General features: G+C 52.6%; 5 protein-coding genes across 5 annotated transcripts; 2 read left to right on the top strand and 3 right to left on the bottom strand.

Annotated features, from left to right (window-relative positions):
* Window positions 1–2,659: 2,659 nt before the first annotated feature.
* J4E83_007911 (uncharacterized protein) lies at window positions 2,660–4,378 on the bottom strand (the record flags this gene model as incomplete). The annotated part of the gene is made up of 1 exon (XM_049334809.1): window positions 2,660–4,378. One exon carries the CDS (start codon window positions 4,376–4,378, stop codon window positions 2,660–2,662), a length of 1,719 nt encoding a protein of 572 aa, XP_049185960.1.
* A 2,560-nt stretch (window positions 4,379–6,938) lies between these two features.
* J4E83_007910 (uncharacterized protein) lies at window positions 6,939–10,004 on the top strand (the record flags this gene model as incomplete). Its single annotated transcript, XM_049334808.1, has 1 exon — window positions 6,939–10,004. The coding sequence occupies one exon, from the start codon at window positions 6,939–6,941 to the stop codon at window positions 10,002–10,004; it is 3,066 nt and encodes a 1,021-aa protein (XP_049185959.1).
* Window positions 10,005–10,300: 296 nt separating this feature from the next.
* J4E83_007909 (uncharacterized protein) lies at window positions 10,301–10,980 on the bottom strand (the record flags this gene model as incomplete). Its single annotated transcript, XM_049334807.1, has 3 exons — window positions 10,301–10,687; window positions 10,791–10,847; window positions 10,909–10,980. 3 exons carry the CDS (start codon window positions 10,978–10,980, stop codon window positions 10,301–10,303), a joined length of 516 nt encoding a protein of 171 aa, XP_049185958.1.
* Window positions 10,981–11,522: 542 nt separating this feature from the next.
* On the top strand, window positions 11,523–12,200 carry J4E83_007908 (uncharacterized protein; the record flags this gene model as incomplete). Its single annotated transcript, XM_049334806.1, has 1 exon — window positions 11,523–12,200. One exon carries the CDS (start codon window positions 11,523–11,525, stop codon window positions 12,198–12,200), a length of 678 nt encoding a protein of 225 aa, XP_049185957.1.
* A 200-nt stretch (window positions 12,201–12,400) lies between these two features.
* J4E83_007907 (uncharacterized protein) lies at window positions 12,401–13,231 on the bottom strand (the record flags this gene model as incomplete). The annotated part of the gene is made up of 1 exon (XM_049334805.1): window positions 12,401–13,231. The coding sequence occupies one exon, from the start codon at window positions 13,229–13,231 to the stop codon at window positions 12,401–12,403; it is 831 nt and encodes a 276-aa protein (XP_049185956.1).
* Between the last annotated feature and the right edge of the window lie 1,452 nt (window positions 13,232–14,683).

Below are 14,683 nucleotides of genomic sequence, written 5' to 3'. Positions count from 1 at the left end.
ACGCGATATAAATTTTCCATCGTAATGCAAGAGATGGTGAGTGGAGTGGAGCATGGAGAAGCGACCCATGGATGGTAGAGTATTGCGAGCCTAAATTTCATTGGGAGTAGTGGCTGCCTCTTCCAGTCATCAGCATCACCGGGGCACGAGGCCGCTCGACCACTTCTTGTTTAGCATAATTGACATCTTGCGGATATATCGCGAATAACAAGCCTTAGGTTCTCGATTACTCTGCAGATGGTCTGCGCTGCACATTATACCTACCTAGCCAGCCTTTGCGACGTCATATCGAGGTCACTGAACGACAAGATTGCGATACTACATTGGTCTTTGCTACGGTACGCATCTCTCTCATCTATTAACCATGCTCGACACCAGCATCGCCAAAGCTCGAGACTCATGACCGCTTACGAGACTTGCATACGATACTTGAGGTTGTTCATGCCGTCCATTCTTTGCAATCCTCCGCCACGCTCGTACCAGATAGCGTAACTTATACGAGATGAAACTTGGCGTGGCGCATACCATTTGGCATACTTGAACATGTAGCAGCGATATCCGCATGCAACCCTGCGCACCCACATTACATCGTGATAACACGCATGTTCAAACCATCTTGAGCTCTTCTCTTCATTACAACCCCAACATGCTCCTGAAGATCGACAATCTTCCACTCGTATTACTTCAGAAGCCTGTCCCTTCGCTGCCATGTGAGAAGGCCCAAAGAACTCATCGTTATACTATTCCGTCTACCTGCTCGAAGTGCATCTTCATCTTCCCAAGCCCAGTCTTGTCGGCGTGCATACTACCTAGGCCTTCTAACATCGTATCAGACTGGATGCTATATACCGGCCGGGCCCGAGAAAGTAGTAGTGATGTGTCCATTAGATCAGATAAGTATAGTTCCGAGTTCAGCTAGAACAAGAACGAGACAAGAAAGGATCAGACAGGGGCCGTCCTCACAGCACCCCCGTACACCACGGTATCCACATGACACAGCGCATAGACTTGCAGCATGAGCAAGGAGAAGAAAAGCACAGTTTCCGCAATCCCTTACCCCTTTCGTCTCGACCTGACCTCTTCACGATATCTGATCTCTCAGCAACACCGAAAGGCGCTCAATCGATACTGTATTCCTACTCTGTCCACCATACGGAGTACTCGCAACGACATTAACACCGCAGTCTAACCGCACCGAGAGTGAGCCTTATCTAAGCAGGGAATGTATGTCAGTATCAGGATGAGGTCGTAGGATGAATGAAGGGTAGGGTATGGGGTGTCAGGGAAGACAGGAGACCCTTCGAACGGTACATGACAACAGTGGAGATTGATGGCTACATGACATTCCCGAGTTGCATATAATGGAATAGAGACTCATGTAGCCTTTTTGGGGTATCCGGGTAGGCAGGCGGCCCCTCGGATGCGGCATGATGGCAAGGAGGCCTGACGGCTACATCACACTCACATATTGCAGATAACATAGTGTGAACCCATGTAGCATATGTGGGATCGATAAGCAGACACAAGACCGCTCGAATGGGACATAATGATCGTGATGTCTGGCGACTACACAATACTCCCTCATCACAAACGACACATCGTCCACTTATGTAGCCTTTGCAGGGCAAGCAAGTAGGTAGTAGACCTCTTGGACAGGGCATGATAAGGCGTTTTTCCTGGCGGCCGCATGACGCTGTTACATCGCAAATGATCTATCATAGGACTACGTAGCCTGTGGAGGGTAACCGGTAGATGAGAATGACTTTCTTATACGGATGATGACGGGGAAGGCTGGTGGCTACATGACACCCTCGTGTCACGAAGGGTAGATCGTAGACCCATGTAGTTGATATGAGGTGATTAGAAATGTAACACTAACTCTCTTAGACGGATAATGGTGGTGAAACGTAAGGGCTACATCACACGGGCTGGTCACAACTGATGAGATCGTGGGCCCATGTAGTCGGTATGGGGTCGTCAGATGTGTAGTAGTGATCCTCTTGGACTGGCGATGTGGGTGGAGCGTAAGGGCTACATTATGATAGCACGTCGCAACTGATGAGCTCGTGGGCCCATGTAGTTAGTATGGGATCATCAGATATGTAGTAGTGTCCCTCTTGGGCAGGTGATGAGGGTGGAACGTAGGGGCTACATCGCACCAGCACGTCGCAACTAACAAGATCGTGAACCCATGTAGTCTACACGCCGCATCGCTTTTCGAGTTGTCTTCACTGAGAACAAAGCAGAAGAGATGTAATTTTGTGTGTTTTGTGGTTTGCATTTCATGATAACTAACTAATGTGAAGTCCGTAAAGCACGCAGAAAAAAAAGTCAAATGTATTCCCAGAAACGCCGAGTGAGAGCCAAAGCAATCTCAGAAACACCCCGATAACAAGTCAAAATAATCCCAGAAACGCCGTGAAATAGGTAAATGTCAAAAACGCCCTCGCTCCATGCTAGACCGGTATTTCCCTGTCCCGCCCTTGATGCATGCCCCATGGTCGCTTGTCGTGAAGGTGAGAGTAACGCCGTGTGAATGCCCGCCCAATGCCGATGCTCGCCGTAGAAGTTCATAAAGCCGTTGTTGTGATATGTGGTGTGGTGTTGAGTGTGGTAGTGTCGCGATACGATGAGAGCGGACTAGAGACGTTCCTGCTGCTCAAAGATAGCGGTAGTCTGGTGCGCGAGACCTGCGGTTGCGACCGCGAGGGTTGACGGGCTGCCTGTCGTACGCATCGTTGGGGTCTTGCTGCCCTTGCTGCCCTTGTGCCTGGCCCTGCGCGCTGCTCCATTGTCCTTGTCCTTGTCCTTGTGTCTGCGCTTGTCCGCCCCATCCGAACTGTTGCTGCTGAGGTTGTTGCTGGCCGTACTGTTGACCGTACTGCTGCTGGCCGCCGTAGCCGAAGTTCTGCTGGGGATACCATTGCTGCTGCGGCATCTGCTGCTGTTGTTGCTGCGGCTGGAAGCCCATTTGGTAGCCGTTCTGGAAGCCATTCGGGAAGCCCATCTGCTGAGGCATACCCATTTGCATAGGCATACCCATCTGCATTCCCATGGCGCCCATCGGTGTGTTCTTGAGCATCTCCATCTGTTGTATGAAGTCTTGTTCCATCTTCGAGGCGGGGTCGGCAGCTTGACGCATGGCTTTCGGCGCGGTGGGAGGTTTGATGTCTGTCGGAGGCTCTTTGCGCTTCTTTGAAGAGGTTGAGTCAGTATCGGAGACTTCGTCAGCCACTGCGGTAGTAGTAGCAGTGGCGGAAGCAGTTGTATCGTCATTTGCGACAGAGGGAGATGCGGTGTCAGTAGCATTGGATTGATTAACTGATTCATTTGTTGAAGCGACTGCCTTTGCTGCCTTGTCCTTCTCTGCCTTCTCTGCGTCGTATGCCTTGAGAGACTTGACCATGTCGTCGTCAGCAACGAGATCATCCATCAGAACATCCTCCTTTGAACAGTTTGGACAAATTAAGTCCCCATCTGCTAGCGCGTTGTCGATGCATTCTCGACAGTATGTCTTGCCGCAGCAAGGGGTTTTGACTGGGTCGACAAATCTTTGATTGTCGAGCGGACATTGCAGACCGCGTTCAGCAAGCTCTTTGCTTGCTGCATCAGCGTTGGCGGCTTGTTGGCGAGACAGGCTGGTCTTTTCTTGGAATTTGTTCCAAGTCTTTGTATCTGCCATGACCTGAACATACTCTCCGTCGGCGTTCAACATGATGCCCTTTGCAGCCTCTTCGTCGACAGGCTTTTCAACTTTCTTCAAGAAAGATTGAGGAATTCCAGTAGTACGTTTGGCTTGGAAAACAGGCTTGAAATCGGGATCGTCGTTTGTTGGGCAGGCTTGGATCCAGTGGCCCTTGATATTGCAGCGGCGGCAAACATAGCCGGGAGGCGGGGGATGTGAAGGGACAACAACATTCTTGGAGTTGTTTTTTCGATAAACTGGTTTTGCGTTCGAAAGTGCCTCTTTCTGTGCATCCCAGGCAATTGCTGATTCGGCCAAGAATGCGGCTTCAGGATCTTCGGCATTTTCGAGATGTCCACTACGTAGAGAGGGAACTGGCTTGGATTGTGAAGAAATTGCGCGCGAAGGCGCTTTGCCGGTGACGTAGCGGGCTGCTCGGCCTTGTCCTCTTGGAGCGGGGCGCCGAATTGCGATGACTGTGGATGAGCGCGGAATTAAAGTGGTATCGTCCTTGAGCTCAGAGTTGGGCTCATCTTGCGGATAAATGTGCAAGTTGAAATCGGAGCCATCGCCCAGGCCGCTTGCGCTGATGATCTCCTTCTTGAGCTCGAAAACGCTCAAATCGGTGCCGTTGAAGATGATGCGCTCGCTTTCCCTTGAATTCTTGAACTTGTAGAAGATTGATGAAGTCATTGTTGTGATTTGTGGTGTGGCTTCAAGTGTGGGGTCTGGTGAGAGAAGAGTGTAGAGTTGATGGAGGAGAGCGGAGTTCAGAACGCGAGTTATTGCTCCGCGCGCACAGGCCACTCCCGCGCACAGGCCCCTGAACGCATCCATGGTACGATTTGCCGGCGCTACACCGCCACACCGCCACACCCCTGACCCCTCCGAACCACTAATCTACCAATAATATAATTTGGTATACTCCTACCAGATTTTCGCTTTGCAGACTACAGCGTATCAACACATTTCAAATCTCGATTAATAATACACTGAAGTTCGTCACACCCCGCCATACGGTTGAGTCAGAGAACAGGCCTGCAGCCTACATCAAGTTGAAAACTAGCAACTTGGATGGTCCAAGGTCGATGTAGGCCCCATGGTGTTCAGGTTTTGCGTTGAATATGGCGCATCAAGGCCTCGCTATGTGAAGTCTATAGCAAGTACTCAAACTTGGGTTCACTCCATGCGCAGGAAAACCGGAGCATCCTGCAGCCTACGTGGGTCTCAGAATGAAAGTCTTGTGACATCCCGATGCAACGTAGGCTCCTGGGTCTTTGAGTACTTCCATCTGCTATAGGCAGCGTTCAGCTTCTTCCTGGAATGAGCTGGATTCCAGGTTACTAATGTTCTAAAGATAGCTACAGCCCTCCGAGCGGTTGGACCGAACCTGGACACCCTGCAGTCTACATTGGTCCTGAGACGAAAGTCTGCAAACTCTTGACGCAACGTAGACTCCTGAGTCATCGACTTTCGTTACTACCATCCAAACGATTGGACCGAACCTGGACACCCGGCAGCCTACATTGGTCTTGGAACAAAGTTTGGCAAACTCTTGACCCTACGTAGACTCCTGGGTCATCGACTTTCTTTACAACCGTTCAATTGATTGGACTGAATCTGGACATCCTGCAGCCTACATCGGTCCTGAGACAAAAGTCAGCAAACTGCTGACACAATGTGGACTCCTGGGTCATTGGCTTCCATCACTTGCTATAGGTGGATGTCCAGCCCTTTCCTGGACTGAGGTATATTCTTGATTACTCATGCTCTAAAGACAGTCACATCCTTTCAAACGGTTGAACCGGAACTGAAAGGCTTTAGGTCATCCATGATACCAGGATCTGCATATCAGCCTCCAGGAAGAGACTTCGCTTTTGGCTGAGACTGGAACCTGGTCGTGGTTTGGGCGGGAGCATTCCAGCCAGAGATATTCCAAGTATAGTCGAGCATGTCTGGCTTACAAGTACCAGACTACACCCTAGAGGTGTTCGGCATATCATCGGAGGGAGAAGTGCAACCAACAGTCACTTGAGGGTACTCAGATCCTCCATTTTGTTTGGGTCCCGTCGGCCCAGAGCTCCGAGCCATTGACATCTTCCGCAATGCGTGCGCAAAACCACGCCCAAGCAAGAGATATCGCAAGCATTCTAGACGATACCAAGTAAGGGCAGCTTGGGCGGGTCGTCAGAACAACAACTTCGATGAGCAATACTCTAGAGGCAGTCACAGGCTCCACTCAATCGGGGGTTTGCTTCGCAGAGAGCCCAGCGACTTTCAAACTCTGCAACGCCTAGCATGGTCATACGACGAGGCACTCCCGAACGAGAATATCACAACCATTTGTGACTCTGCAAACCCGAAGTATGAAGGCCTTCGATATATCAAAGATTCTAGATGCCGACCGATCATCACACGAGGACGTTGAGATGGCTGTATTAGTTGGTTTATTTGCGACGTGCTGTTGGAAGGCTTTCATCCGAGAGTTGGCCGTTCAATGCGTGTACGCGTGGGTGGGTGACACCGAAACCCTGACAGGTGGCAGGCGGCGGAAGGTTCCCGAGGTCCATTCTTATGTTGAACAACTGAACAAATATTGCAAAGCTAGCCATAATCAAGTAATACGTCTTTAATGCGGATGCAGATGCGTTTCTGAAATAATGCGCGATTAACAGGTGAATGATGTTACCTCTAGAATGTAATTAGCGGCTTAAGCCTTACGAAGCTGTACCTTATAGTCTTTGACCGCATGAATTAGCTTATAGTCCTTATTGTTTACCTTAATGTTCACAATTGATTTGTCCAGTACCTGACGACCTTTGTTAATAGTTCAACACCTTCGGGGCGGAGTCTGACGTTCGCGATGGCACTAGGGACCGGGGACCGTGGCGCATGCAGCTGCAGGGCTCTTCGTGCACTTTCATCCTTGGCCGATCGAAAGCCATTCCGTACTCATCAATTGCCTTTTGCCTTTCTTGTTTGCGCCTTCTACATTTAATTCACAGCAGCCGCATCGCGCCTGCTTCCTTTGTTTACGCGCGTCATCCCGATTGGCATGCTGCTTGGCCGAGTCTCACTCGCCGCCTGCAAACGAAGCTTCCTTGCGACACCTTCACGCACCCTACCGTTGTCCGCATCACGCCCGCGCTCCCTCTTTCACACGCCGCACCTCACGAGGCTGTCTAGCTCTAGCGCACACCCCCTCGGCAAACGCTCCCTCCACACGTCGCCGCCTATAAATACTTCGCTGCCAATGGAACAAAATGGCACAAGCAAGCGCAAGCAACCGCCAACCTCGCCCGCAACCGACCGCCCAAACAAGCAGATCAAGCCCGAAGTAGACTCGCACACGTCAAACGGCGTCATGTCGCACTCGCCCGACCTGGAGGAGCCCATGGACGATGCGCGCAGCGAGTACAGCGCCCACAGCTCCCCCGACGCCCTCCCGTCGTCGGCGCACATCACCGCCGTCACCGGGCAGGACACGGCAGAATGGCAGCGGACGATAGAGAACGTGGTCAAGAGCGTCGTGTCGATACACTTCTGCCAGACGTGTTCGTTCGACACGGACCCGGCCATCAGCTCAGAGGCGACGGGCTTTGTCGTCGACGCCGAGAAGGGCTACATCCTCACCAACAGGCACGTTGTCGGCGCCGGCCCCTTCATCGGCTACTGCATATTCGACAACCACGAGGAGTGCGACGTCCACCCCGTCTACCGCGACCCAGTCCACGACTTCGGTATCCTGCGCTTCGACCCCAAGAAGATCAAGTACATGCCCGTCACCGCCCTCAAACTGCGCCCCGATAACGCCAAAGTTGGTGTCGAGATTCGCGTCGTTGGTAATGATGCGGGAGAGAAGCTCAGTATCTTGTCGGGTGTCATTAGTCGGCTGGATCGCAATGCGCCCGAATACGGCGAGGGCTACTCCGACTTCAACACCAACTACATCCAGGCGGCAGCTGCAGCGAGTGGAGGATCTTCCGGCAGTCCTGTCGTGGACCGCGACGGCTTTGCTGTTGCGCTGCAGGCCGGTGGACGTGCTGACGGTGCTGCGACCGACTACTTCCTGCCGCTAGACCGACCGCTACGTGCTCTCGAGCTCATCCGCCAAAGCCAACATGTCACCAGAGGCACCATTCAGACCCAGTGGATACTCAAGCCGTTCGACGAGTGCCGGAGGTTAGGTCTCTCGCCTGAGCTGGAGAAGGAGATCCGCACTCAGTTTCCCAAGGAGACAGGCATGCTCGTAGCTGAGGTCGTCCTTCCTCAAGGGCCCGCATCTACCAAGGTCGAAGAAGGTGATCTTCTCCTACGCGTCAACGGAGAGTTGCTTACACAGTTCGTCCGACTCGATGCAATCCTTGACGACAACGTTGGCAAGACCATCTCTGTGACCATACAGCGTGCTGGGGAGAACATGGACGTCGAGCTAGACGTTGGCGACCTACATGCCATCACCCCCGACAAGTTCGTCTCCGTCGCAGGCGCGTCTTTCCACGACCTCTCATACCAGCAAGCGCGTCTTTACGCTATCTCGCTCAAGAACGCAGGTGTATACGTCTGCGAGGCAGCGGGCTCCTTTAGGTTCGCTGACGGCTACACATCAGGGTGGTTGATTCAGGAAGTTGACAACCAGCCAACACCCGACCTTGACACTTTCATCCAAGTCATGAAGAAGATCCCAGATCGCAAGCGAGTGGTTATGATGTACAAGCATCTGCGCGATTTGCACACTGCGAACACTAGTATTACTTCTGTCGACAGGCATTGGCATGCAAAGATTCGCGTAGCAACACGTAATGACGAAACTGGCCTGTGGGACTTCAAGCCCCTTGCCGATGCCATTCCATCTGTGCCCCCAGTTCCTCGCCGTGCGAACTTCGTCAAGATGAGCTCAAGCTATCCTGAGGCCGTAGACATTGTCCGCAGCTTCGTACGCGTTCATGTCTCTATGCCCATTAAGCTAGACGGCTTTCCTAAGATGAACAAACAAGGCTACGGTCTTGTTGTCGACGCTGAACAGGGTCTCGTCCTCGTTTCAAGAGCGATTCTGCCATATGACCTTTGCGACATCTCGTTGATCATCGCTGACAGCATTTTTGTCGATGCCAAGGTTGTCTTCATGCACCCATTGCAGAACTATGCCATCGTCAAGTACGATGCCTCCCTTGTCAACGCCCCTGTAAAGACGCCCAAGTTCGCTACCGACTTCATCAAGAAGGGAGCCGAGACCATCTTTTTTGGGATCAACCAGAACTTCCGACCTGTCGTAGCAAAGACTGTTGTCACTGATATCACCACAGTCGCGATCCCAGCCAGCGCAATAACACCGAGATACCGCGCGACCAACTTCGACGCCATCACTGTGGACACAAACCAAGCCTCGCATAGTGGCTCTGGTGTACTCGTCGCGGAGGATGGCACCGTTCAGGCTCTCTGGCTTTCATACCTGGGCGAGCGCACATCACACAGCGGCAAGGACGTTGAGTACCACCTCGGTCTTGCAACACCCAACCTTCTTCCGGTGCTCAACGAGATCCGTGGCGGCAACACACCCAAGCTACGTATCCTGAACGTCGAGTTCCAGACCGTGCAAATGAGCCAAGCCCGCGTCATGGGCGTCTCAGAAGAATGGATCGAAAAGACCGAGACAGCCGACCCAGAGCGCCACCAGCTCTTCATGGTCCGCAAGGTCGACTCCGGCCACGGCGACGGTCTCAACGAAGGCGATGTCCTCCTCACCCTCAACGGCAAGCTCGTCACCCGCTCACCTGATCTGGACGTCATGTATAACAATGAGTTCCTCGACGCCGTCGTCGTGCGCAAGCGCGAGGAGAAAACCATCAAAGTCTCCACCGTCGCAACCGAAGATCTCGAAACCGACCGCCTCGTCAGCTTCTGCGGCGCCACCTTCCACCGCCCCCACCAAGCCGTCCGCCAACAAATCAGCAAAATCCACTCCGACGTCTACATCTCGTCGCGCGCCCGCGGCTCCCCAGCCTACATGTACGGCCTCGCGCCCACCAACTTCGTCACTCACGTCAACAACGTGCCCACGCCCAACCTCTCCGAGTTCCTCACCGAGATCAAGAAGATCAAGGATAACGAGTATTTCCGCATGAAGGTCATGACGTTTGATAATGTGCCGTGGGTTGCGACGATGAAGAAGAATGAACATTACTTCCCTACTATTGAGCATGTCAAGGATGCGAGTCAGCCGTTGGGCTGGAAGAAGATTATTCATGAGTGTGGGGATGGGGGTGCGAGGGAGGAGATGGGGCCGGATGAGTTGGAGGCTGAGGCGGGGGAGGAGTAGATGGGTTTGTTGGAGAAGGGGATTGGTTGTGAGCTGTGTAAGATGTAGCGTACGGATGATAGAAGTAACAGAGAATCATGCATTCAATTATCTGGAATTTATTCCCAGACGTGATCTTTGAATCCTCTTCGGGTGACAAATGACCCCGGTCCCAATCCAGTCCCCTTCCCCAAAGTAAGAAAAGAAACAGTCCCTCTCAGACTACTACGCCCCTAGTGGAGCCTGCCGTGTGGATCACTCAAACTCATATCTTCTGATAGACGTCCCCAACGCATACTTGCGTGGCGTAGTGCGTATCATTCAGACCTATCCTCCAGCACATCCTTATCTACAAGCGCCTCCTTTTCCTTGACTTCCTCCTTGGCCTCAACCTTCTTCTTTGGTCGACCCCGGGGCGCAGCTTTCTTCTTTGGAGAACCCTCAGTCACACCCTCATCACCCTTCCCATCTTCACCGCCGTTACCAGCACCAGCGTCAAGGTCAAGCTTGCTCTTCCGCTTCTTCGGAGTAGCTTTAGGCTTTGCCTTGGGTTTCTCGGGAGAGACGTCGGTAGCAGTAGAAGCGGCAGGGGCAAAGGCCTGGCCGTTCTTGATCTTGACAATGTCGTCTTTATGCTTCTCCTTCAGGCGCACGAGGAGCTTCTTGCAGGAGATGACGGAGCGGCCGGCGGGGATGGGCGCGTTCTATTGGCTTGTTAGTTCTGGGATACATTGATGAATGCGGACTTGGGGTTTGAGTCGGTAGCTTCTGTGTGGCAGGTAGTGTAAGAGGGAAGAGAGCACTCACGCCGATCTTCGCATCGATTTTGCCTTCGTTTTCGCAGAGGACAATGAGGTATGCGATCTGTGGTGTGGTTAGCTGGAGCGATTGGGATTGGAGGGGGTGTGGAGGAGGGTGGACGTACTTTCTCGCCTTCAGACCAGGCGGCACCGCTTGCGCCGGTTTTGTTGGGGGTTTTGGGGTCGGTGTCTGACATTTTGGGGATGTCTTCTGGGTGTTGTGGGAGTTCTTGTAAAGATACTATACGTCTTTGGCCTAGAAGTGGATGTTGTGTGGAAGAGTTTGTTAAGAGTAGGAGGAGGTGGTGAGGTAGATATGGGCATGGAGGGATGGGAAATCGGCGGCTTTGGACTCACCTTCACGTCGTAGTTGCGATGAAGTGAGCCCTTTCGTCCTTGATCAGAGAGTGAACGGTGAGGTGAGGTGATGGCGTGGACCTCTGAACATAGAAGTTACCTAGGTAGTCATGGTGAACTGAGCTGTCTATGTGCGCTCTGAGAGGCAGTGCTGGGTAATGCTGTTTGAGTATATCATTGTCTTCTGCATTCTACAGCATAAATCCTGAAGTTCATCTCATTACCAAGACTTTGGCAGTGTGATGTTCATATTGTCGTGAGCGTAGTCATGTCGTCAGCCAATCTACTCGCAGCACTAGCCCGCGTCCAGCTTAGCACCACAGCGCACCTGCTCTTCTCTTCTTCACCTCACGCCCACATTTCCTACACCATCAAAACGACAATGCTTGAGATAGCTTGCTTCAACGCTGCTTCTGCCATCGCAGCAGCGCAAGCCGGCGCCGATCGCATCGAGCTGTGTGCCGACTACGCAGCTGGCGGGGTAACGCCTTCCCTCTTAACGCTGCAGGATGTACGGAAGAAAGTCAAGATCCCGATCAATGTTATGATCCGGCCACGAGGAGGCGACTTCAACTACTCCGACGAAGAGTTTGAGCTCATGAAGAAAGAGATTGAGATGCTTAAGCCTTTTGCTAGCGGTTTCGTTTTTGGCATCTTGATGGTCAATCGATGGATAGACCCCACTCGTAATCGCGACCTAGTCGAGATTGCTGCTCCGCTTCCTTGCACGTTCCATCGGGCAATCGACGAAACAGACGATTTAGAGGAAGCCGTGGAGGCCGTTGAGAACTGCGGTTTCAAGAGCATCTTGACAAGTGGCGGATATAAGACCGCAGCGGAAGGGGCTACTGCTCTTCATATCTTGCACTTCTTTCGGCCCAATAAGGTCTCGTTGATTGTTGGAGGCGGGGTCAGAAGCACCAATGTTGAGGATCTCAAGAGGAGGACCACATTAAAATGGTTTCACTCCGCAGCCATCACAACGCCTGGAGAAGATGTTGACGCCGAGGAAGTGAGAAAGATAAAGGATGTGTTGTCAAAACTCAAATGGAAGCAATGAGACGTGGACATGAAGGGTACGATATTATTCATTAAGCGTGGCGCATCAATACTGGGCTACCACAGGATGTATACGACATGCATGTGCTAGGACTCCAGCGGGTATCATCCATTCGGGATTGCCTCGAATACAACTCCTGAGGCCACTCTATCCAAACAGTTCACTGACTGCGACGTGTATGACGCCCGAAAGCAAATTGCTTACAAAAGTGCGTATAGCAAAGCACCGACCACCGACATTCCAAAGGATCTTGTTGTGTCGACAGACACCTGTCCGGCGGCTCCAGTAGATTGCGGCGAGGCATCGGAAGCTTCGGGAGTTTGTGTCACAACGTTGGTCTTAGCGGCGATTGTTGTGGCTTGCGTAACGGTGGTAGCGGGTACGGTGGTCTTGACCTCTACTCCATTGATAGTCGCCGTCTCGACAGTCTCCGCGACAGTTGTCGGCGCCGAGTATGTGACGGCGGGGACAGTGGTTGTGTAGACGATGACCTTTCCGAGTTCTGTAACTGGGACCGCCCCACCAACACCAGTACCGGTGTACTGTGCAGGGACCGAGAGGGTCGAAGTGTTTGGCTTCTCAGCCTCGTTGTTCGCGTAGATGTTGGCGCTCTGGCCGTCCTTTGTGTAATCTCCGCTGACGAGATTGACATCGGTGCCGCCGGAGCTGTAGGTTCCGGCAGCGACATTTCCGTAAGATCCGTCTGGGAACTGGAAGTTGGTGGTGAACTTGTCGTAGCACATGGGAATGTTGATGTTCTTTACGTTAACACAGTCTAGGCTCTGACGGCACCCGAAACCGTCCGCACGTCCGTGTACAGATCGCTTGTCGAAAGAGATGCCCTGAATCGACGAGAGGATGTCGGTATAAAGCGAGCTGAGCTCTGTGCCGACTGCTGGTGGAGTTGTGCCTGTCGCTCCTTGCGGCTGGCATGCCTCGTAAGGGTCGTCGTTCGTGGCTTTCGCCATGGAATCGAATGGCGACGCAGTTGCGACGGCCGCAAGAGCGAGGGAGAAGAACTTCAGAGACATTTTGTTGAGATGTGGTGTGTCGTGGGAGTAGTAGATCTTCTGGTATCGAGCGATGGTTACAGGTATTACACGATTGTTACACGGTGTAGTACTGAATGACGGACGACTTTCAACAAAGGTAACGAATGGCAAACGCAGGCGCGCGAATGTAAAAGCGAGTGACGGAAGGATACGACAGTATACCTGCCAAGGGTCAGAGGGGCGCCCCGAGTCTATATACTGACTGTGCCCATATCGCTGGTGCTAACAGGGTTTAATCAGGCTCGATCTTACAGCCGAACTAGCCAACAGGCACCATGCGCTTTACAACTGACGGCGCGCCACAATGCGATAGGACGTTTACCAACCGCCTGGGATCTGTTATCCGTTGGGCGATCATGTGTTCATCCCCCCAAGACCTTGCCCAGGGGCGGCCCTCGTATTGGATTCTTACAGGATTGGCTGCCATACACACACAGCCCAAAGATTTGGCCCCGCCAATGAGAACACCATCGCATTTGGCAGTTCCAGGAAAGTCAGCCGCGATGCCAGAACTTTGCTCATGCGCTGCTCATGCGACCGACTGGAATGCCATGCGTCAATAACGCACCGCTAGCCATTAAACGAGGTCATGGTCGCCTGATTCGCCGGGAGATAAATCGGCAGCCTCCAACCGAAGCGCGCTGCGAACGGACTTTTTCCTCATCCCTCAAGCCACGAAACGGCCTTTCATTCGAGATCACGAGAATTTGCAGTGCCGACATCCTTCCGTCTTACTCCAGGTTTGGCCAAGCCCACAACGCCTATCCGTCAACAAATAAAGAAAATAGCGGGCTCCAGCGTCATAAGCGGCAGCCCCGAGTCCCATCCAGGGCAAGCAAGCATGCAGTGTTTGGCCCTGGTTGGTCCCTGACAGCACACCCACAAAACTTGCGGCCACGCGCACGCTGCCGTCCCAAATTTCTCTGCAGCGCTAACACACGACGGTTTTTGTGCGACGGTGATCATTCCCCTGAGCGGCGATAGCGCTCATGTCAAGACTTTGCGGACAGCTCGGCGTTCGCTCGAGCCTTACCTTATTTTGGCCCGCCCAGGTACAGCGTACACCACCAAGACTCTGTATCCTCATGCTAAGATAGGTAGCCGGTCAACAAAGAGACGATAAGAATAGCTTTGTCGTTGCATTCTTCTAGTCCACGGCTTTAGCTTTGCGCTGACCCAATGAGAACATCAGACGGAAGAAATTATTACCGAACAATTCGCGGTTATTCGGCACTCGATTAGGTTGCTTACCGAGATTTACTTTCGTGTTTTGCTCGCTTCCTCGCACGATTCTTTATCGCTGTACTGAGCTGCTTCACACTAGGGGAGACGGACTCGCAATTATCATCGATTCATTCCCGAGCCGTCGTTCGTTCTCAATCAGACAACACGTCGCGTGCGTTGTTCCGCTACGGTACCAGACTACAGTTT

Source organism: Alternaria metachromatica (genome assembly GCF_023757995.1).
Source record: "Alternaria metachromatica strain BMP 0045 chromosome Unknown scaffold_21, whole genome shotgun sequence".
In the NCBI taxonomy this organism is placed as follows: domain Eukaryota; kingdom Fungi; phylum Ascomycota; class Dothideomycetes; order Pleosporales; family Pleosporaceae; genus Alternaria; species Alternaria metachromatica.
The sequence above is the reverse complement of the archived record's forward strand: the minus strand, read 5'-3'. Positions and strand labels throughout refer to the sequence as shown.